This window comes from Streptopelia decaocto (genome assembly GCF_964273445.1).
Source record: "Streptopelia decaocto genome assembly, chromosome: 5".
Lineage (NCBI taxonomy): Eukaryota > Metazoa > Chordata > Aves > Columbiformes > Columbidae > Streptopelia > Streptopelia decaocto.
The window spans coordinates 20,083,146-20,108,254 of record NC_138659.1 but is presented as its reverse complement, the minus strand read 5'-3'; the positions used below and the strand labels follow the sequence as shown (position 1 = coordinate 20,108,254).

General features: G+C 35.9%; 1 protein-coding gene across 1 annotated transcript in view; it reads right to left on the bottom strand.

Moving 5' to 3' along the window:
* VAV3 (vav guanine nucleotide exchange factor 3) overlaps positions 1–25,109 on the bottom strand; it is a 161,777-nt gene that overhangs the window by 17,783 nt on the left and 118,885 nt on the right. Inside the window, exons 20-22 of the mRNA XM_082052620.1 lie at positions 12,413–12,549; positions 5,566–5,631; positions 976–1,010 (exon numbers count right to left, since the gene is read on the bottom strand). Of these exons, the coding sequence (XP_081908746.1) occupies positions 976–1,010; positions 5,566–5,631; positions 12,413–12,549 (238 nt within the window). The remainder of the gene's footprint in view (positions 1–975; positions 1,011–5,565; positions 5,632–12,412; positions 12,550–25,109) is intronic.

The following is a 25,109-nucleotide window of genomic DNA, read 5'->3' as shown; positions in this document are numbered from 1 at the left end:
ATTTTAGAAAGCAGTCTCAAGGCACTCAGCATCACAGACCACTGCTATGTAAAATCTCATACTAATACATCACTACCAATTAGAAGTGAGCTTTAAACGAAAAAATAGTTATTTTATGAAACACAGCAGGGAACACACATTTTGAAGTTTACCACGAAATACATTACTTTTTAGAGCAAGTTACAGCCTGAAGTCATTTTTAGTTAAGTATTACAAATCCTCAGAAGATAAAGACTGATCCAAATTATATGCTTTCTTCTAACAAAATTATAAATAGAGCAAATGCTAGATTTTAATTTAAAATAATTATTTTATATATTAAACATTCTATTTGGCTTGTTAAAAAAAAAAAAAATCAATGTTTGTTTAGATCTGAGTCTGATTTCACTTTTGGCAAACTAGAGGGAATCAGGACTAATGTGTAAATGACACATCATAAAATCAGTGAAAGAACAAAAGTGACGCTCATTCTGGTTTCTCAGAATCACCACGTCTTTACAAGAAGTGAGCTGAATTCTGGTAAACAGTGCACACACTACATAATCCCCAGACCAGCAGTGGTTGTTGTGGTTTTAATACATTGTCCTCTTATATTGCTACAGTCTTTTTTTTTTTTTTTTTTTTTTTTTTTAAGGAAATGCAGTATTCTTCATGAGGCAAAATGTATTTAACATTATTCCTACACTTCATAAGACTTCATATTATATGCATCTCTATTATTCTATTTCAGACCTCTGGGACTAAGGCTGCACAGCTACAGACTTGTAAACAAAAATGTCAAAATCATTAAGCACTTTATTACATCAGAAATGCTTTTAGGCAACGTATGGCATTGCTTCCTCAAACCATTACCCAATGCCTCCTTCAAAAGCCTAGAAAGGTTACACCAATATAAATTAAACTGTAATAAACACAGTTGTCTTTCTACAACTGCTTCTTTCAAAGAGTTTCTTGTAAGACTAGATAGGGACTCACCAGAGTTGTGAAGAGTAGTCTACTGGTTTAGGAACCTAAGACATGAAAAGATACAAGACAATGAAGAACACATGTTAAATAGCATTGATCTATTGCCAATATCCAGATGAAACAAGTTATAAGAAGCAGAAGATCTAATTAGTCTGAAAGTCTATTTTCTTCTGTAGTAGTTACAATAAGGGACAAATATTCCACACCATTCTGAAAGTAGTACAAAACATTTTAACTCTTTACTGCTGCGACAGATTTTTTTTTTTACTTAACAGAACTGTTAGAAGTTTTCCTGACAGTGCCTACATTCAACTTTCATACATAAAATAGCCCAATGCTACATACTGTTGAAAAGTATCATTAAAATATGCAACAAATTTACAGTAACATGTATAAAATTCACTTTGTGTATGGCCTTAGAAAGACTGTCTACTAGGAAATACAGCATATCATCTTCTGAGAGAGCTAAGGATAATCCATAAATTGTCTTGTATGGCATCATTCACACCTTTGTATTTGACTTGGTTAACTCATACTAGATTTTAATACTCATGGAATTTGATTCTCAAATTCAATTTCAAAAAATTAAGCAATCTACAATCAGTTTGAAAAATGGACGTTGTATGTATACATAAACATACACATAGATAATGCTTACACATGCACAAGATGCACAGTATAGCAATCCCCATGAAAATCAGCCCTGCATTTTGACCTTTTGGTATATGATATTTTGGTATTAGCCTACTCTTCTAAAACAACAAAAATTTATTTTAGCGGAAGCTTAGCATACAGTCCACAGACTTATATAACCTAATGTCATACAACATCATAATTTTTTTTTTTTTCTTCCAGTAAAACCAAAGAACGTTTTATTATCTTCTGGAATCTAATAGGGAAAAATTACAGTAACATTCTTCTCACACCTTTTAGTTTATGATACATGGAATGTCTTCAGCAGAGACTTGCAAATACAGATCAAGTCACAAAGATATTATTATACAGGCCTACAAACTTAAATTAATTGAAACTGACATCAACTACACTCTCACTAACTTGATCTCACTATCAACAGAGATATCTTATCAAATCTATAAACCTGGCCATGAAATGAACTCCAGTGATGGGATCAAAAAACACCCAAAAACAACCCAAAAAAAACCCCAATAAACACAACAACACACACCAAAAAAAAAAAAAAAAAACGCAAAACACAAACAAACAACATACGAGAAAAACCACACAACACAACAAACCAACACAAAAATCCCCACCTCCCTGCATTCTGCAGTTAAAGTTGTGAAAATCAAGTAACGAAAAATTTGTGTGTTAACCTGTCCAAAATACTTTGGTATGTCCTAATAGTATTGCTCAGGTAGTAACAGGCAGCTTTTGGATGGAAAAAAAACAGAACAAGAAGCTATGAAGTGATTATTGAACCAGAATATTGTAAACTAGATGACAGCAGATGGTCTGAGTCGAGGGAGCATACAGAGGAATATGATGTTTCCAACCTCTTGTGGTAGTAACCTCAAAAAGCACAATTACTGGAACGCAAAAATGCAAAATCATTGAAACAAGTAAGAACTGGTACAATTTCACCATTGTAAGACTCTCATTTTCTTGCTAAGAAGCCTCAACCCCGTAGTTACATAAATGCACTTATATTCTTAGATAAATTCAGAACATTTTTTATTGAGAAAATTTTCAAAAAAAATAGATAAGGAATTAAATTAGGATCTCTCCTAATTTCTCTTTCTTCACAGAAGTAAACAAAACTGCTCAGTTTTTTGTGATAGGATAGGGATTTGGCTAACTTTAAATTCACTTAAAATGTACCTTCCATCACTGCACTGTTAAGATTCATTTCCATAAACCAAAATTTGCAGAGTTCACAAAGCTCTGCTTGCTGCCTTTGATATAAAGGTCACTCAAACCTAAATAAATATTTACTTGAATGCCTCTCAACCCAAGATTTTTATTATAAAATTCTGAAATTTACAGGACAGCCCCAAACTGATTTTTTTTTCTACATAACAAAGCAGACCCTAGTGTGGAACATGTTAAAGTTCTCTGTTGTAAAGCCAGGTCACATGTTCAGCTTGCAGAACAGTAAATCTATGCAGGTGTTAAAACAGTCATTAAGTTAGCCTAGTTCTGGAGATAAAAATGGAAATTTATTACTCCCAAACAGTGTAGACAAAGAGCTCTCAGACTAGCATTTATAGTGCTGATGGTGTGCAAACCCCTTTGAAGTGCAGGGGGCCTAATGCAGCAAGGTGCCACCCCTGGGTGCAGCAGTGGCACTTCAGAACCCCACAGTCACTGATGCTGTTGCTTGGGCACCTCTGCTTCCTGTAATGGTGAGACTTGGAAAAAAGTTAACAGATTATGAATTTGCTGACAAAGAATTCTCATGATAAATGTTTTAGTGAAGTGATCAAATGAAACATTTCAAAGCCAAGCAGGCACTTACAGATTCTTTACGTGTTGTGAGGTATTTCCATAATACATTATGTACTAATTTCATTATTTGTATTATCCTCCATAAGACTAATTAAATGACATGCATTCTATCAGCAACAGGAGAAGAAAGGATAGTTTAAAAAAAAAAAAAACAAAAAACAAAAAACATTCTTAATTTGTCAAGTAATCCTACCATATTGAAAAGGATATAAAAAAAACCAACAATGGTTTAAGTCCATCCTTCAGAGCAGTTAAACAATAGATTGAGTAGACCTTTTCATTAATTTTGGATGGACAGATATATATATAAGTAACAAGTATCATTCATAGTCATGAAATAGAATAAAATAAAATGTTACTCCAGAAGCTATAGGCTCATACTGTGCTACATATCCAATGTCTCTACACAAATGAGAAAACTGGAAGAAAGCTAGGAAGAACCAGATATTACTCACTTGGTGCAAAAAATGTCTGCTGACATATACTACTTATTGCAAAGAGGAAAAAATTGTTTATAGGTACATCTGTAAAAAGTCTGGAATATAGATATTCTGGAGCTCAGCAGTTTTTCATTCAATATTCATTCCTAAGTCTTTTGATATATGTATTTTATGCTGTTTCTGGGCATTTTTATATCTGCTGGCTGTAAAAACTGTTAGACTTAATAATAACAGTAAAAGTTACAGCATGTTTAAAACCTGATTGATGTTTCAGTATCTTTAACTGCATCATTTATCATAATAAGATGTTTATATTTCATCTTTCCAAGTTAACAGTGGTGAAGCATCAATTTATCTTTTTGTTCTGATCATGACAGCGGTTGGTAACATTTCATGAATAATATTTATTCATTCTGTAAAACTGTATTATTTGCAATACTCCTCCAAATAGTATATTTCTAAATTTAGCAGAAAGCTTTATCACTAGAAAGGAGTCTCCACAACACCACAGTAGTTTTTCTTCCAACTTTGGATATCCTGCTTCCTCTGCCTTAGAGTAGAGTGGTGGTTCCTAAAATGTTGCTACAAGTTGCTGTCAGTGACACTACACAATGACTGACTGGACTGCTCCAGGATCCTACAGAAGGTACTGCCTGTGTCCAGGACAGTGACACCATGGCACAGGAAATCCAGAGCTTTTACAACAAGCAAGGGGATGAAGGGAAGAATCCTAGGTTCACATAACATTTTCATCTTTATTCCAGACCTGCTCTCTCATCCGGTCTAACATACCTTGTACCTATGAACATTCTGTGTATCTGTATCTGTGTATTCTCTTCAAACAAAATTCTGAAAACATAAGGTACTAAAGATGTCTCAAGATATACTAATGTATTTATATTCTTTAGGATCACATGTATATCTATCAGTAAGTCAAACAGTTGTGAATTAAGTTAAAAGAAGTTAAAGCTGGCTTAAAGCAAAATAAGGAATATGATTCATTACTGGTTTTATGGGTTTACATCAATTAATCTCAGCAAAGGGACATATAGTAATCTGATGCAGTTGTAGAGGGCAGAGTATGAAGAAGCAAGCATACAGTCTGTTAATGCCTCACTACATCTGTATACAAAACTCTTCAGTACATATTATAAAATAATTTTTCTTATGGTTAACCCTGAACTTTTCTAGATTGAGAACATCCTTGTGTGAAATAAAGGCAGGGAAGAATCTATAGAAAGGAGAAAATTTATCAAGCAGTCTGAATACAAAGCTTTATACCAGTTCTATGCATGTTTAAACTCACTACTTGTGGTGTAATCCCTCTCTCTAACTCAAAGCAACTGGGGAATAGATTAGAACTGCAGCATTCCCACCTTACTGCTGGGGACAGAAGAAAGTGCACTTTCACATAAAATGTGTTTGTTCTGTACTCTAGAAACTCTTTATATGGTTCAATTTATTAATATTCCCAAAAGTTAAATCCGTTTCCCAAACATGTTTTCTTGACATGTCCTATTTACCTCCAATAACCAAAAGTATTAGAATGCTGTATTTAAAGCAATATTGAACAAACCACGAAAACACGAACTAGAAACAATATTATTTTTGTAAGGTAAGATTAATAAAGAGAGGGTACGAACTAGGCAGCTTTTCAGTAAGATGACAAACAGAATTAGACAATTGTACTTACACATGGGCTAGGCTTTACTGCATCACTTGGGAAGAATCCAAGTTCTCCTGTTGTTAGATTTCTGCCCTAGAAAAAAAAAAAATCAATCATTTTTGAGACATAATTGGGATTAATAGTAAATAATAATACACATGTACAGGAATTTAGGACAACAAGAGTATATCAAAGAGTCTTTAACATAAAATGCTGCTCTAATAAAATGTTACTCAAGAGTTGTGTGGTTTTTATTGTGGCTGAGTGTTTAATTTATATAATTAAGAAATAATTTTAGCTGTTACACTCGAGAGGTTTGAGAGATGCGATGCAAGATGAGCGCTCAGAGCTCAGGTTGTGATTTCCGGTTCTGTCCACGTCTGCCAGTGTCTGATACCTTCATTAGCGTTGTCTCCTTTCAAGTTGGCCTCACTCTCATTGGAGTTGCCACAATGCAGCATAACAGATTCCCAATGTGAGCATACCACAATGCAGCGGTAGCACCCAAGAAATCATGCTAACTTCAGTGTGAATTTATGGCTAATAATCCATCAGCCAGCTCAGACACAAAGTTCTATAGTTAAGGGTTCCCATAAGTGATGCAAAAAGTTGGAAATCAGGTAGGCACAAGAATTAAAGATTATCTCTGCCTACTATATACGTTGTTGATCCACATACACAACGGGGTGTCCAGCAGCAGAAATGCATGCAGCACAGCCTAAACTGAGCCTTCGATGCAACACAACTGCCGCCCCAAAGTTGCAAGACCACCAATATACTCTGGGCTTCTAAGGGCCAAAAGTGACCTGATCAGGTCAAAGCCATGCCTCAGCAGCTCACAACTCACCCCCAGCTTTCATGAAGGATGGCCCCTCAGCCAGGCAGAACAGCAAAAAACCCCACCTTTCTAGTGCTAGTAAACATTTGGCTGTGACCACACTGACCACATTTTTCGTAGCAGAACAGAGCACATAGCTAACATTTCTAACATTATATTACAGATACATAAAATAAGGGCATTAAAATGTGTATTTTGATAAACAAATGTTTGCATTTAACAGATTTTTAGAAGCACATAAATCCCTAACCTCCATTAAATTTAATATACAGACTGCAAACAGACTACATTCAGCATTTGAAAATAACATTGAGAATCAGCACTTTACAAGCACTGTCATGTTGAAAATTACACTTATATTTTATTTTTGATGGCATACCTGCAACATAAAAAAATTGAAAGTGGAAAAATGCTTCAGAAACAGACGTGGTATTTCTTTGGGGTTCTTGTTCATTTTGTTTCTGTAATACTAAATATGTAATTGCACCCTAATACTTTACCAGCTTCACCAAATATACAGAGAAGTGCAGGGGAGGCAAAGGAGAGAAAAAAGCAGTTAAGCAGTAGCTAAGCCATAGTATGCCAAATACCAATGATATTTAAAAAATAATTATGTGGAAACAAGTGACAATCTTACAGATCTGAACCTGTCAGCAAAGCTTCTTTGCCCTCTTTCCCACTATCTGCTTGAATACAGGTTACCCTTTGCATACATATATTCTATTTACTCCCAAATCATTAATCCCTCTGAAGTACAGATTTAATTTATAAGCAGAGCTCTGACACAGTTTCCCATCTAAGTGATATTATTTACAATACTATTCTTATCTGAATAGAAAGCGATAATGCAGTCAATAAAACCAGCCACTGAATAAAATATATAAACAAGAAAAAGAATTTGAAGGAACACAACTGAACTTCAGTTTTGTATGTGCCCACACACCATTGCTATTCATTAAAAACATTGATATAAAATGGAAGAAGCTGAACAAGATGACACGTCATACAACATATGTCCACAACAACTAGAAAGCAGCCAAAGATCAACGATGAGCTCAGGGACAGACCTCTGTGTTACCTTCTGAAAGTGCAAAAAGGAACATAATTTCAATTTCATAATGTTTATAGTGCTTCCTCCTGCAAGTCGGAAATACAGTCTGAGTACTTACAAGATTATCCCTTACTGTTTTTCCAGCAATGTATTTGCACACCCCGAAATCTATTATAGTATGCAAGCTAGTTTTGACTTGCAGACATTTAAATGCTTCAGTCTGCACTGAATTATACCAAACTGAGTTGTTCTATGAGCTCAAGTAAAAATGAAGAAGACAAAAATAAAGCCACATTATAGTCACTGAAAAAACTGTAGCATGTACAGAAATACCAGACCATGGGAGGATGTGATGTAGAGCCAGCATTATATTACCTGGCTTAGATACTGCTACCAGTACACAGTGATATGAATCACAGCTTAAAAACCCAGCAGAGCAGCAAAGATTATGAGATTAACTGTGGTCTGTACTGGTTAAATCATTATAGTATCACAATGCAGACATTATAATTTATGCACATGCAGAATAAGGAAACTGAACTGCAGTCCACAGGCTGCATGTAACATACACGCGCACTTTAAGTATTCTGTAGGCAACAAGTCTATTGCACTTGCAACAAAAAATAATCAAACAGAGGAGACTGACTTAAATATTCATTGAACTGAAGTGGTAAGAAACTACATCATTAGTGGCCAGACTCATATGAAAGCTACAGAATTAAGAAATACTCTCTGCCCAAGCAAAAATGCCCTTAGGTGTCAGCACTTATTGGAAGATGCTGTTCTGTGCAGCAGTGGGACACAGAGAGGCTATAAGTGAAGTACACATTGCATGGATGCATACTTCATCAAGATCAAAGCAAAAGCAGCAGTAAAGTCACATGGACAGAGTCTCCCATCACACAAAATATCCCCAATTACTGTGACCACCACAAAACTTTGCCTTTGCATTTTGAGCAATACCATGAATGCAATAAGCAGTGAGGCAACCCAAGAAGGGCTTTGTCTTCTGAAGGCAAGCTTCTCATGAGATAACTGCAGATGGCTTTGTTAGTTAAAGAAATGCAAATCTTTAACAGAACAGTGTTTTATTTATTACATATTGCTGAAGGAAACTGCTCACTTTAAAATGCTCTGTCAATAATGAGCTCATACAAATAATTTGATAATGTCCTTCAGAGACTAGGTTATTTTGTTTACATTTAGAAATCCTAGCTAAATTCTTCAAGGCTTGGTGTAATTATATGCAAAACCATGACCTGTTTTTAGATGATGATTTCAAAGTTTAAGATCTATCCATCAACTCATGAACAGCAGCTAAATTATTATGCCACCATACTTCACTTCAATTAATTATTTCTTTCTGCTTTATGTTTCCGGCTTGGTAATTGCTTATTGTTTGATGAGTAAGCATTTCCCTTGAACACTGCCCTGCAATGGCTTATGGTCATTATAAAAGAGAAGCAAAGGACTGGACAGAATTAGTTTAAAAACATACTATGTATATACTATTACATTGTATTTCTAGATTATATTAAAATATATATTACGTGTATGTGTGTGAATATATGCATACATATTCATATATGTAAGGACCAATGAAGCCCTTCATTCAGTCCATTTCTTTCAACAACAGTTGCAGCCAGACTAGAAGCTGATTCATGGCTCTTGTACCTGTTTTAATGAGGGAGACTTTCTGAAGCCATTTAACACATTTGCTCTGTATTTCCAGAACGCTGCTTGTTACTTAGCTATGCAATGCCCATTAGCTTCATTGGACATGCATAGAACTAGAACTCCAGGATCACTAAAATCCAGGATCAATAAAATCCTTCTTCCATTTTCATATTGTTTACTGCAAAGTGTGGAGAAGAGAGGAAAGAGACACAAAATACTACAAACAAAATCAGAAACCAAAAGGCAAAAGACATGTTCAAAAGGTACTTTCAGAGTGCTGCCTCCTCAATGTTTCAGTTTTATAAGTATATTTATAATATACTTACTGCCTTTTAGCTGTTTACAGCAGGACCACTAACTACTGAAGCATTAGAGAGTACATCTGTAATAGCTATTACTTGATATGGTTTTAATTTGCATCAAAGAAAAGCTGGTTTTGAAAAAGGAAGGGATCAGCCCAGGAAATATCTGTATTCTTTTGGCATACTTGAGAAACATGATTGCCTGAGGATGGCGGGTAATTGCAATGCAAACCTGTAAAACTAGAATTATATCTTATAGTAGGCACTGTGGCACCACTGAGAGCCTCTAACCTCAGGGTAAGCAGGGACCAATTTACTCAAACAGAACTCAGAAGAAGAAAGAAATACTCACATCTATAATAAAAATATGGCTACTTCAAAGCTACACTACTACAGTTGAAACAACTAGTAGTGCTCTTGTTAAAGGGTCTGAAATTTCCATGTAAAACACCAAGTTTTCAACTCTCTTTTCCCGCAGCACCCTTTCGTTTTCTTATTTCATTCTGCAAGTGATGTTAGCCAAGCACCAGCCAGGCAAGCAGCACATGTCTAGTCTTGCCCTTGACTGAGCAGAGAAAAGCAGAGTTCTGTGTAAGGGAACACGTGTATCAGCATAAGACCATCCTTCTCTTTACAGGCAGCCAGGTGTTTACTGAGAAGAGTAAAATAAATTGTGGCAGTATCAACACCTCGGCATTACACACTCTCTTTGAAGAAAGCTTGGGTTTGGGATGATACCAGTGAAGAAGCAGAAAGTAAATTCATGGAATACAGAAGCGCTCACCCCAGCCATTTCATTGTCTCTGTGACTGCTCACAGTTTGTCTCTCAGAAACATATCTGCTGTTTCATTAGGAAAAAATCCCATATTCCTCCCATTTTCCAGACTGCATAACAGGTAGATTCATGTGTGTATATGGTCTTGAATTGCTACAGAACTTAGCACAGCAATTGCTATATCATCATTCAAACATTAACTCAGCAGAATTTTAATGTCTATCAAAACATATTTGATTGCAGTTAAGCTACAGCTTAAGCATTGCTTAGTAACTTGTAGTATTTATTTGATGTACTCTAAAGAATGAAAAAAATAAACCACACATACTTATATATTACGAGCACTTGAATTTCTATACTGAGCAACAAGCGACTTGAAAATCCACTCTCATATTAGCAGGTAAGCTGTAAATTACTCTTAAATGGCTCTTGGATAAAACTTACAAATTATAATACAAACTGTGTTTTCCAAGTTTTTTTCTTAATATGTATTTCGAAATACCAATGTCATTACAAGACTTCTAAAAAAATCTGTATTAGGCAGTCCATGATAAGACAGCTCAAGAGAAATAAAATTTCCCGAATGATGCTAATGGAGATGACAATTTCCATTAAGATTCAAATGCATTACTAAGGCTTCTGGGGAAAAAGCCTCACGTGCTTCCCAGTTTCTGCTTGTTAAGCGCAGTGAGACTCTAGCTAAATTCTTTAGTGTGATAGGTACAAAAAGCATCTAAGACAAGTTCCAGTAGATCAAGTTGACAGATGTATATGAACATGGCAATAAAATCAGTCCTACAAGGTGCCAATAATTCTGGCTCATCCTAAGTGTATTAGTCAGATGATTACTTTCTAGCCAGTTGCAAATCAAAAGCGTGCTTAAACGCTTCTATGGATCAGAACTCAAGACCTTGCAGAACCAAGTCCTACATACGAAACTATATAGGCCAAAAGCTCACAACCAACATCTGAAAAAAAAATATTTTTAGTGATGTGACATGTCGATGGTCTGCTAAATAACGTGTTGTGAGAGTTTTGAGGTGGGGCCTGTTTCTTTGTTGTTGGTTGGGTTTTTTTGATGTTGTGTTTGGTTAGGGTTTTTTGTGGTTTTGTTTGTGTGTTCCTTGTTTGTTCAGTGGGGGGGAAGACAGGTGTTACAGTTATTCACATACTTGTTAATAGATAAAGCAATTCTATTATTTATGACTTCCTCATGTTAAGTGTTCTTCAGGATGACGCAGTGGCATAGGAACAGATTTCACTGATTCAGTCCTGAAGAGTTTGGAGACAATTAAGTCCTAACTGAAGCTAGCAAAAAAATAAACGGAATGACCTAACTCATGTAAGAGACCAAGCAGTTTTTATAATTAAATTCATTAAATTATTATAGCCTCAAAGAAAAAAGAAAATCATAAAGACAGACACAGGAAAAATTCAAGACAACAACAGACGCTTCCCAATTGTTGGTCTATTAATATCCTCAAAATTCTTCTATTTAGTTCTATTTTCATTTATCCAATATCAGTAGTACACAGGATTCTAGTATGAACAATTAAGAAAAATGACACGTTTTAATGCATTTGTCTTTAAAGTGAATGCAAGAGAGCATTTTGAATCTGTTTATAGTTCTCAATTAAAAAGAAACATCAGTAACAGAAGCAGAGATGCGAACCACGTGATATTGAATTTTGCCACCAAGAGAATATACTTTTCCCATGTACACAAAAAACTATCCTCAACCGATTTGAGAGGTCACCAAGAAGTTTAGGTGTTGTTCTGTTTTGCAGAGCTGTTTCTTTCCCCTATAAGTCTAATATTCATAATTGGATTTTGCCAATATAGCTTTTAGTCCTGGTATGTTAAAGAAGCAGTGACTGAAAATTCACAGGACTTCGCTGTTTATGTGCCAAACATTCTCCTTAACTCCTATAATTTCAATAGAAAGATCGCTACCAATGCCGTATTCTTGCAGATTTGTTCACCGGAACCTTAAGGCTGCGAGAATGAAGCTTTACACAATACAGAAACTACTGGCACTTTTTAAAGTAGTATTTTTAAAGCAGTGGTATTAAGACATTTATTTTGTAGTAGTATTAGACACTTATTTTGGATAAAACATAAAGATATTATTTTATTTCAAAAAGGAAAAAAGTTACAGAATAAATATATCAAATAAGAATTTAATATCTGGGACTAATGTAATACAGCCATTAGCTGAATCATCCAATACCTGCCAAAATAAGCTATGTGCATCTCCTCTAATCAGTTCAATAGTGTCCCCTATCTGGATGTGCAATGGTGGACCATCATGTGTTGCTGGCTGTGGTATTCCGCTGTAGTTTCGAATCACTTGCATTTTTGGTAATCCTGAACAAACAAACAAACAAACAAAAAGAAACAAAACATAAGTAAGCATATATCTTCAGTTAATGACAACGTATAAAATCTGAAGACCACAAATCAATCAACAAAGAGACACTGTCTTTAATAAGTACCTGACTAAAGCAATGCCTTAGTACTATACCACGTACAACCTAGTAGAAAAGAACTACTTTGGAAAAAACATCTTTGTCCTCCCTTTTTATTGGGGTAAAGTTGATTTCGTGTCTATGGAGGCTCTTTCCTGTACATGTGCACCCCTGGCTCTGCATAAGGTTCAAATATCAAGGTTATATTTGTAGGTCAAGGAAAAAATTGTGATGAACTAGTATTAAAGACACCAATATGAATAATCTCATCAGCTTTAGACAAGTATTTTCAAAAAGCCTACTGCTGATGAGAACATGCCCAAGAGACAATCCTTCTAGGCTTCTCACAAGCCTTTTTCTTCTTCTGAAAATTTAAAACAAAACAAAAAAAAAAAAACACAACAAACACACACACACACAAACAAACAACACACAAATAAAACACACACACAAAAAAACAACAGACAGTGGTTTTGAATACATGTAGCAAAGCCTGGATCAATTTAAGGTTAAGGTCCATGTTCTTAACAGCACTTAAAGAATCATAGTGTATTGCACTAAAAGAGCATGTTTTCATACAATAATACTGGAAATCAAGCGAAGTACCACCCACTCCATAATAAAGTAAAGACTATTTCAATTACTCTCCGTCCATCTTTAAGTAAAAATTTATAAATAATTTCCCTGGTTGTATGGGGATATAGTGGAAGATTTGGCGAGGAGGCTAGTTAAATGTAAATACGCTCAAGTGACTTGCACCTGTCTGTAGAAAAAGCACATACATCACACTAATTGTTTTACTGACCTCGTGTGCTTGATGAGTAGAATCTCTGTGTTAGATAGCATAGGCCTGTGAGAAACTCTAGGCACCTTATCACTATGTCTGAGATTCCTGCTTTGTTCTGAGAAAGAGCGGGAGGCTGCGCCTGCCTGAAGCCTTGAATTACAGGCAAGTTCAGCAGCCTCAGCGATCTTCCAGCAGGGCTGAACTTACCAGTGCCTGCGTCCCCACTTGGGTCACCTCTGCTGGGAGCTTAGGTGCTACTTTGGAGATCCCCCAGTAGAGAGGTAACTAAAATAAAATTTGCTCTTTGCAATGTATTCATGGCCTCTGGCTCTTCTTGCAACGTGTCTGCGTGTGCGTACACACTGGTTTTAACTCCACATGGGATGTTAAAAGTTGCCGCAATTAAGCGAACATATCCATTTATAATCTTATCCAGAACATTTATGGTTAAGTAAGATTTTGTAATACTGTATATTAATAAAAACAAGAGTAAAAGCATGCAAAGTCAAGGTAGCTGGGCTGCCATATTCAAGCAGTTTCTTGCTGGAGAATCATGATTAACTTAATTCTAACAACAAAGGATCAACAGGCCTACAAAAGACCTATTTCTATTGCAAAATGGCCATTGTAATTTAGGTGGCAAGAAATACAATTACCCATGTTCTCTTCTAAATTGTATGAAAGATGAAAGAGATCACCTTCAATAATTACTACTCACTGTATTTAAGAATAAATACTAATCCAAAGCGCTGACAAAATGTTAAGCAAAGTAATACCAGCTCTTATGTTACTCAACCCAAATGACACTGTAATTTTCCCTGTTTCTTCAAGTTATCTGTGACTCTTAAAATGAGCACATAATTATTAGAAAGCCATTAATCCACTTAGGTAGATTTTGCTTTATTTCTCAGCTGAAGGCTGTCACGTTTTCAAATACTGATTCAGCATCAGTAAATGTTGTATTTATTGTGTGGCAAATAGAAGCAATGCTGCATACAAGTACCTGCCCAAAGCTGACAACTTTGTTCTAATGCAAGGAAATTCCCTCAACAGAATATACATAATAACTCTGTATATGTAACAAAACTGTAAGCATGCACTCAGAGACATATTTGGAAGTCAAAAACAAATGCACAAAAATATTCGTGTTATGAAACCTTGTATCAGACGATTTAGTTTATCACTTTTTTGGTGTGAAAATACAACATACTTAAAAATCACCTTTGCATTGATCTCATCAGAAGATAATAAAGAAATATTCTCATGCACTTTTCAGTGCAAATCCTGGGTTTTTTAAAGATACTATATGTCTGAATGTATTAATCATAAGCACATGTAAGATAAGTTATTTCTGCTTCACTGGTAATTATGATTATTGGCATCTCTGAAAACCGGAGAAAAGAACATGGTGGGGAGCCACGTGATGTGTCAACTAGCAGAATTATTCAAAAGATAACAGAGAAATAATCATGTTAAAACATAACATGCTTAGAATACTTGTGTATAATTCAATATACTTAATTCTGTAAAATCCTACAGCAATTTTGATTAGAAAATTCCCTTGGCAGACAGAATATTGGGAGATCTAATAGAAGACCTCTTGACATCACTAGAAATAATCCTATTCATTCAAACAGCTTTTTGGGTTAGGGTCTTAGTCTTAACAGAGCTCATTATCTTGCTTCGGATCCCATTTTAAAACTTCTTTGCCATAATGCCTACAGAAACTGTGACAGCTATAGCATTAATGTGCCATAGATGCTCTCTACTATGGTAACAAACAATCTTATTCTTCTACTGTAATTTTACTACCTACTTTTTTCCAACCATCATCTTTGGACTACCTAGGAGTTCCTTATGTTCAGCACTGTTTTTGTCATGAATACACAATGCCTAGCATGATGTATTCACACTAGCAACAGACCTACATAAACCAGCATCTGGGATACATGGCTAGGATTCCCATACATTGCAATAAGAACATCATTGTGATTTCATTAAATGCTGTATTACTTTCAGTCATCCACTTTACTAATGACGCTGTGTGCTAGCTTCAAGGTCACTGATGAAAGACACATGTATAAAGAAAGGAAATTATTTTCTGGTGCTAATTATTTAACCACATGTTAGAATTTACTCAGATTCTGAAAAGTACTTTGTACCTCAAAGTACAACAACTGAGGATAAATTCACGCTCCAACAACACAAGTGTCTGAGTCACAGAGAATACATTCAATGCCAGCAATACCTGACATGGGTAGACAGCCTATATTGATCAAAGATATAAAAGCACTGAATGTGCAACTACTGTGTTTTACTCGTTGTATGAAAATAACATCAAAAGGACCTGTCCCTGTTACATGATTTTAAATATTTGTTAAAAAATCATTTTTTCCGGAAGCAAAAGACTAAATGAAATCTTTGAATGTATCAGAAACAAGCACATACTATTCTGGAATAGCTATTTTTCCACGGGTAAGTGTCCTCCTACAGAACTTCCTTTACATCACCATTAGGCACAGAAGAAATAAATGGAGTACAGAGAAGTTAATAAATTGAGGTAAAGAGTCAAAGAGCTCCAAACAGAATAGTCAACTTTCTTTCTACCATATAACTACAGACTTGATAACAGGACCTAAGAAACCATTTAGCAAATTAACATTGAGATGGTGTACATTTAATTGGACAGAATATAGTCAGCCCTTTACCTCCTGACCTACACAAAGTACACTGGGGTGTGATGGATCAAGTCCCATCCATCAGTTCATACAATCTTTCAGCTGTTTAGCAAGCCTATCGGCTTATTCTGAAACTAATTTCTTTGTTCCTACTGTTGATTTTAGAATTTTAATTTCTGAGCACTTAGAATCTTCTTCTACTTTCCAGTGTAAATTATTTCATTATGAACTTATACCCACCTAGAGGCAGCAGTCTGAATAGCGCTTTTCCTTGTCTGCATTTATTTTCATAATGTAGTTATAGAGAGCAATCATACCCCTTTTAACCTTCATTTTGCTAGGCTAAACGAGCCAAGTTCCTTTAGCCTCCTCTCAAAACAGATCAATTCCTCCAAGGTAGCATAGCAACTGCTTTACTGAAGTTCAGACAGACAAGATCTAGAAAATTTTCCTTGTCTATCTTGAAATTTCGTTCTTAATTGGCACAAAGATTCATCACAAAAATACTCCTTAAGAATCCTGAGTACTTGCTGTAATATAATAATGCAGACATAGTACAGTTAGAATACCCATTATATACGAAATGATGAGAACATATAAACTACTTTTATTCCTCACAGCAGCTCAGCATCTATGAATGGCACTGAATGACCCTCAGAGTTTCATGCCATGATTCAAAAATGTTATTTTTTGCTAACAACATGCATAATGCCTGCCCTATGATGACCTCTATCTGACAAAATTGATTCCAGCATCTGTTGTTTCCAAACAACATGGAACGTGGTTTACACTTTGGACAGGGATCATTTTAACATACAAAATAATGACAGAGTATAGGAGACCAGAGTTGGAAAGTGAATTTGTGGACATACTATATACCATTACCACCAAGATGTAAACCAGCTGTGCCTGCATTAAACACCATTCCTAGTTAATATGAGTCTTGAAGGAACACTTTCTTTTTCTCTAGCGAAAATATAGCCTCATCACAGATATTTATAACCTGATCCAAAAATCACTAACATAATGGAAGAAAGCCTCCTGACTTCACGAGGCTTTGAATCTGAAACAGAATTTTAGACTGTCTGACAAGGCCACATCTTAATGTTTCCAGAATCTCAACACCATGACATGTGCCTTTCCTATAGGAAATGACACGAAGTCTCACTGAATCTGTCCTTTCTTTCACCGAAATAGCATTTTGGATGTCTGTTTGGACACTCTGAACTTGCTTTAAACCTTTTCGGTTTCTATTTTTGTAGCTACAAAAAATAGGACATGCAGCTCTGCTAAGGAACAGACTGACATTGAGTGACTGATAAGCCTTCTATAGCAAAGACCAGAAGAGATGCTACATCTCAAATCTCAGAGTAGGTCCATCTCCAGTCATCCTCACCCTCCAGCAAGGAAATGAGGGGAAAGTAACCCATGGCAGTATCTCATTGACTCACTGGATTAAATGTCTCGGCACTGACCCACAGTGTTCTGAATCATTTTAACAGCATAAACTAAAGACACACAGGCAAAGGAGACTTTGTATTGAAATAAAAACAAGGAGTTAAGACAGAGATGAAAAACAGATGGGTTGACGGGGACAGCAGTGTGAAGAGCAGGTGGACAGTTATACCAACAATCTAAACAACCTTGACAAGCAAACAGCAGCTTTGCCACCTTTTTTTGGCAACATCTTGGTCCAATACTATTATTATTAAAGCTAGTTAAAGGAAAACTCTATTCTGAGCATAGGCTATATGAAAACAAAGTCCTGTGGCATTTGCTTTATGTTCTTCAGCTCACCTAGCTTCAGTGTTTAAAATTCCTGTTCCTAATTATTTTGTTAAGAATTACAGTAAACTGGATTCTTCTCTCTTGCATTTATCAATAGAGCTACTTCTTAATTCCTAATCAGTGTCTCCACAACCAGTGAAAGTCAACAGCTTTGTACAGTTTCTGTCAAAGGCAAAGCTTGTCTAGAAGGACTTTTCAGTCAGTGAGGACACAAGAGAAAAGCAAGGCTACATAATCACTTACCAAAAAAACTCTATTTCTAGGGCTGTCTACTAATGACACCAAAGAAAATACATTGGGTTTTTTATTTTTAGGCCAAGTACTTATGACAGAAATTGCACAACTCATATACATGGAACATGCCAGCACAGTGTTTTAAGTGCACTCTTCAGCATGACAATGATTTAAATAACTACTACTGGAGAAAAGTAATACAATTAATGTGTACATAGACATACCTCAAATAATACATTTTAATTGAACTTGTAATTCTCCTAGTCTTAAGCCATTATTTTTGTATTTCATAATTTAAAGTTCTAATTTTGGATATTGCTTATAAGCCTTATATTCAGACAATATGACTGAAATGCTGACAGTGCCTAAGAATCACTTCTGAATATTTCACTTGTCATCTCTCTAGCTGTTTTGGTTATGAGTAGTGTTCAATAAAGTCTCAATATTTTTCATATGACTAACCACAACCCCTGAGTTTGCTACTTGACTCAAAAAAGTCAAAAAAATTCTGAAGGCTGATTAATAAAACATTTAACAGTTACCATGAGCCTTACTCAACTAAGCGTTTAAGGTTCTGCTCATAAATGTATATAAGTAGAGCAGCCATAGCAGGGCTTTCTTCCATAAACAGAGAACTCAAAAGCACCAGGGGGGAGCAAGAATCTTCACTATTTCATAATTCAGATAGCGAATTTGTAATGCACTCCAAACCATGTCTCATGAACATTTACATTTCTCACCCACTTCCACAGAAACAGAAGATATAAACACTATCATCCTATGGGACAAATAAAACTATTGAAGAATTTTTTTTAATAGTCCTAGCCCTGCTTTCTGTGATTGTGTTCCCTCAAGTTTTCCTGCTGCTGTACATCCTCAAAAACCTTCTTGAAGCAGCATCTGGGGTTCGCTCCAGTCCTCTGCTACCTGCCAAATCTTCTCTAGTTATTCAAAGACTCAATTTTTCCACCCTTTCTCTTCAATGCTGTATATATAAACTATATTATTGGCAGAGACCTCTGCAAAAATGGTCAACCATCAAATAAAATGAAGAAGTGTGGGAGGAAAAAAATCTGTCTGCTAACAGTCTGATCAACAACTTGTTATCAGAAACAGAAAAACACCACAACTCAGGAAGCCCTTTTGCTTCTTCAGGTTTTGTAGACCTGATCATTAGCAAAAAGCCCCCTAATAAGTATCTGTATCTCCATTTTCCAAATAAGATCCACACAAAACTTGGAACTACATTGCAGACCATAGCAGGAGTTCATTACAAGAAAAACAAGGAAAACAAGTCTAGTTATGTTATTCAATTTACATGGTTGCATTTTTCAAATCGTGTGACTTCAGAAATATTTCTACACTGATTTTTATTATTTTTTTTTAATATATTGCAGTAGCTTGTTTTGCTTAAGTAACAATGTATAGACAGATACCTTCTCCTCATCTGACTATCAGTATTTGACTTAGCTCAAATGTTTTTTCGGCAAGGACATTTGAAGATAACTCTCTCTTTATGCTTAGTGACAAGATAAGCAGCATTAGTAAAATTAGCAGCATGTGAACATGGACACTCACTGATGCGGACAGTCCCATCTCAGTAACAGCTTTAAGTTTTCAGGTCATCCAAGTCAAGGCCAAACTCAGTGCTCAGCTTAGTGGTCCTATAAATACAGCTAGCATTTATTTTGATCAGAAATAAGCAATTTAGCTAAGAAAATCCAGAATCCAAACTGAATTTTCAGAATTTAATTTTTATTTAGAACAATAACTCCAACAGAAGGTATTTTCTTACTGAACTCGTAAGCAGGGACATTTGGCACATCATGACATTCATTTTAAGGAATCTGGAAGCTTGCTTCTGTGCAAGAAAATACAGGCACTGCAAAAATGCTTCTGAACAGCCTTGCATTTGAAACTAAGAGAAAGCCACAAGGGCTGCCTCTTTGGAAGGGAATGAACCTATCATTATTTAGATGACCAATGATCATTTCTCTCTCATGCCCTTAAGGGTCATTCTGCTGACAGCTCTAAAAGATTAACTCCTCAGGTTTAAATTTCTTTTTTGTTTTTCAAAATAGAACAGAAGGAAAAGAAACTGTGAAGGATTTGGGAAAGTCAGGGGACAAAACATTACAATAGAGAACAATCAATCTGAAAATTAAGTATACTGCAGCAAGCATCTACTGACACACAAATGTCAACCCATTCCTGCTTGCACAAACATTCACTCAGTCTTCTCTTAAAATACATATATTGGCTTTTGTACATTCATATGTAACTGCAGCAATAAAGGGAAGGATTGTTTTTCAGCTGCACTTGTCTTTTTTTTTAAGCTTGACACAGAAACTTTAGCACATTAATTTAGAAAACCTGGACATGTCTTATATGCATAACTGTGGATTGCAAAAGTAAGAAAGGATGTTTAAAATGATAGAAATTTCATATGCAACAACATGTCTTATTATTTATACTCAAAACCAGTTACTTGGCATTTAAAACTTTGATGCCTGCAGTCTGTCCTCCCTCAAACAAGTCTTAAGGACTCTTTTGAAGTTAAAATTTTAAGAAACACAAGTTTGTGCAGGCTACCAGTCCTTACTTGTAGTGACAGAAGCAGCTGTTTTTGAGAGAGTAAGGGATTTTGGAACTGTCTAGATTGAGAAGAATCTCAGCACTTGGAACAAATATTAGAAATGGCTGTGTGATAAACATCTGATTATGTGAACAAAGAATATCCAGGTTTCAAAAATAAAGTTTTCATTGGTTTTGACAAAGTAATGAAATCTCATCATTTCAGTGTAGTTTATTAGGAGGACTGGGGATATAAATTTAAAAAATAATGTCTCAAAGCTAAGAAGTTCATTATTTTCTTTAAAACTGAGTAAACTAGAGTTTTGGCATATGAATTAAAAAGCGTGGTACATGAGGTATTGCTTTTTATACAGGCACAAGGTATGAAAATTAACCAGTGTTAATTATCACATCTTTTAATGTGGTGCCATAGACAGCCATGGCATTCTAAAATGTGTATTTGTTCAAACAAGTACCTGCCCTGAGGAGCTAACAACTTATGTTGGGCAGATACTATAGATGAGCTACAGAGGTGTGACCAGAGAGCAGTAGATTATATACAGCAAAAGGCTCTGAAAAACAGGCACAAATCTTGGAAGATAAAAATCCATTATTCCACAGAAGTAATTACTTCGAGCTATATTTTTAATACTACTTTTTCTTGCCCAGGGATGATTCTGCAGCAAGCAGTAAAAGGAAAAAGGCTTAAGAACACGAGCCTCCCCTTTGAAACTGAATTTAATACTGTGAAATGCCATGCATCTTGTACATGACCCAGGCATTTTTCTGTTAAGCATTCACAGACTGAATAATTTTGAAAAGAACCTGGTCAATTAAGTATAAACATACTAACTTAGTCCTTTCTGAAAAATAAATATACTGCAGCAAGAATACAATAGTCAAATCTCACCTGCAGAATACCTGAATGCATAGCATGACAGAAGGCAACCCTGCCTTTCAACAAGCCTACTCAGCACAAATGGAATTAGTCATCCTGACTACTCTGTACACTTGAGTGTACAGATACTGTACACCAAAATAATAATCATGGGCAGCAGGATGGTAACTGTGCACAATGTAACCCATGAAAATGCACACTTATACCACTTAGAATCTTTCACGGGTCCCAAACAAAATTTAGAAACATGCATTGCTGACAGCCTGCTGAGATTTTAAACATCAAGCATTGCAAAAATGAAAGCTGAATTATCTTCCATGCAATTTCTTTGTGCTCAGTATTGACTCATAACATCTGCCTCTAAGATAAATGGCCTTATTCTCCACTGCGGCTACTTAAAAGAAGCAAATTCTCTGGAAATTTTAGCTTATTACACAATGTGAAGGGGAAGTGGCTGATGCCTGGCAAAGCAGGCGGGTTGCAGCAAATGACAGAATAATCTTGCCTGCACTCACCCTCTTCATAATGCTACATATTCCTTCAGCTTTTTAAGTTAAACCCTCTTGAGATCTTCCTTTTCAAGCAATTTTTATTTACTGTGGCCTTTACCCTGATTATGGCAGGTACCTCTTACTTCTTAACTGACAGTTCTTAATCTACATCCAAAGACATTTCAGGCTGATATAGACCTTCTTTGCATGGAAACATCTGTAGACGAATGTCACCCAAATTATGGCATTATTTTAAGCAATGAAAAGACACTGTTGCTTTGGCTGAAACAAGCCTCCTTTCAAAAAGTATGGCTACTGATTTCTGGTTTGTATAGTTTATAGCAAATAACTTATTTTCTTTGGAACAAAAGAAAATAAGAACAAAAATAGAACAAAACTTGCCTTCACTACGAAATGTTTGTGTTATAAAAGTAAAACAGAATGAGTACATATTTTGTTGTTACTGCAATGTAGTTGAAATTGTATATATCCAAATAATACACACTTGTGATTCTGATTTCATGCCGCATACTTTGCACATTTGAAGCACTAACCACCTGTGAAAATAAATTCTAGGAAATCCAAAAGGCACAATATTTTGTGATATCGCCAGCTTTTCCACAAATCTGTAGTATTCCTAAGCTCATTCAGTTGACATATCTATACACAAACATTCAGACCACGTTTGAAGTATCCAGTGAGCACAAAAACCTATGTATCTTACATATCTGACCTCACTGTCTTCATTTAGAAGTTACCTTTTCTTTTCTGGCAATCAGAAATTATGTACTACTCTGATACACTAAAGTTGCTGCAAACTTACTCCCTTTTTATCAAAGAAAAATATTTTCAATTTTGAGTACAAATTTTAATAACTGTTTAAAAAATTAAATGGCTTAATTTTTTATGTTTACATATAAATAAGTCCACCTGAAGATGGATCACAAGCTGAGTAGGCAGTAAAAGGGTGTTGGTTTAAAGATAACAATGAAAACATACAACAAAATCATCCATGATCACTTGAACTTTTTTGCAAAATCAAGAGGTTATTGGTTCCCTGTCAAGATATCTATCCTACCATAATAATCAGGCTCCATCTTAAAACCTTTTTGTTTCTTTCTCTCCTCCACAAGAAAACTCTCATATATGCATCTTCCCAATAGGGAAGGTTCTCCTATTTCTGCTTCCCAGTCTCAATGCGGATTATGCTCTCCAGCAAACAGTGGGTAATTTGTTAGGATATAACCAATACCTGAAAGCAATAAAGGACATAAACTGATGTTTCATTTAGTCCAGGATTAGTGTATTCTGTTATATCCCCACTGACTGTGCAGCCCCAGGACTGAGCCGGTGCAGCTTCAGCAACCCAATCAGAAAGAAAATCACTTATTTCCTTGTCACTGCCACCACCACTGCCTCCCATGACCAGATTTCCATTATCTCACTGAAGTGACTAAGCCCTGTGACTGGATGATCATTAGATTCAAAAGAAAGGGCAGTGAGGGAACGCCTGGGTGGGAGAAAGCACCACACCTTGTGGCAACAGCCTGCAGTTACATCAAAGAATCACCAGAGATCAAACTGACACCAGCAGAACACTCAGAATTGGTTCTTTCTCCCGAAAATACTGCCTGGACAAAGAATACCCTTACGCACTCAAATCCGAGCATCAGCTCTTTGAGATTAGTTGATCATTCGATGTTTCTCAGATGCCAGAGCCACATGCAGAGCGATGTACAATTACAGGATTTAAATCAATACCACCAGAAACAGACAAACAACAAAACCAGCACAAAATGCACAAGAGCAGTCAGAGATTTAAGTCTCCATCACTAAGTCTCATACTCTTTGCCTTTTAGAGCCATCTGCTTTATTTATCCTCTCTTCTCCCCGTGATCAAGCTAAAAAAGGGGGAGGGAGGAAACTATCAGGCAACCTGGAGGGTCTTACAGTAAAAAAATTCCAAATGTTTAAATTGCTAATGCTGTGGCATTCAGTGTAATCCACTGCACTAAAATGATCACTGCTGATTGCAAGATGACTGCTAGTGCCAGGGACGAGCTGTTATTCTGGAAGGAAAGCTGTGAACCATCCATGCAGCACTTGTTGTATCATACCTCATGCAATTTGCTGCTGTCAAAACCAATTAAGGAAAAAATCCAAGAACAGTAAACATGCTGCTTTATCATCTGAACTAAAAGACATAGTGCCTCATACTCTCTCCTCACCCCACATCTCCGATTCCAATTGGGCTGGTTAAAGAATAACCTCTAAGGTACTGGGGGAAGTACCACAACATCTCACCCCATATTCTATCCTCAAGCACCCATTTAATTGGCTGCTGTTGAAGCAGAGATCCTGGGCTGGCTTCCTCAGCCTCACTGTTCTCTTCTCTGGGAAGCTCAAAGAGGTGAGCAGATTAAAAACTCTCCTGAAAAAGCAGCATTAGTTTCTCAGGCTCTCGCCTGTGGCCCCTTTTACCAAGCTGTAAAACCGTCCTCAGGCAGAGGCAGTTCTGGGAGCTTCTCTGCTGTGAATTTCCAGCAGTGTTTTTTCTCCCATGGGATGGCTGCATTCAGTTTTACAATGTTTCCCAAATTCTTTGTGTGAGAATTACTTTGAAGTAGTGATCAAATACTGATTTAGTTAAATGAGTGAGCCACAAAAAAAGAAACCATATGCTTTAAACTACTGTTAAAATTCAGTAACTTTTGACTATTTTTAATCATTCATTGCCTTATTATCTTTGTTTTGCTTTCTGAGAATGACAGTACGCTGAAGATTAAAATCAGATATGAAAATAGGTGAGTAAAAGCAATATTCCTTTTGAAGATGAATAAGAGATTCTTAAATCCCAATAAACCTCAGAAAAATACTATGCAATTCCCTTCTATGTGCCACAGTAACTAAAGGCAACTTTGGACCGTATGATTTCTGCACATGCCTTTCCTTTTTTTTCTTTTTTAACAGTACTGTTCTATTTTTTTGTGTGTAAAAAGCAGAACAGTA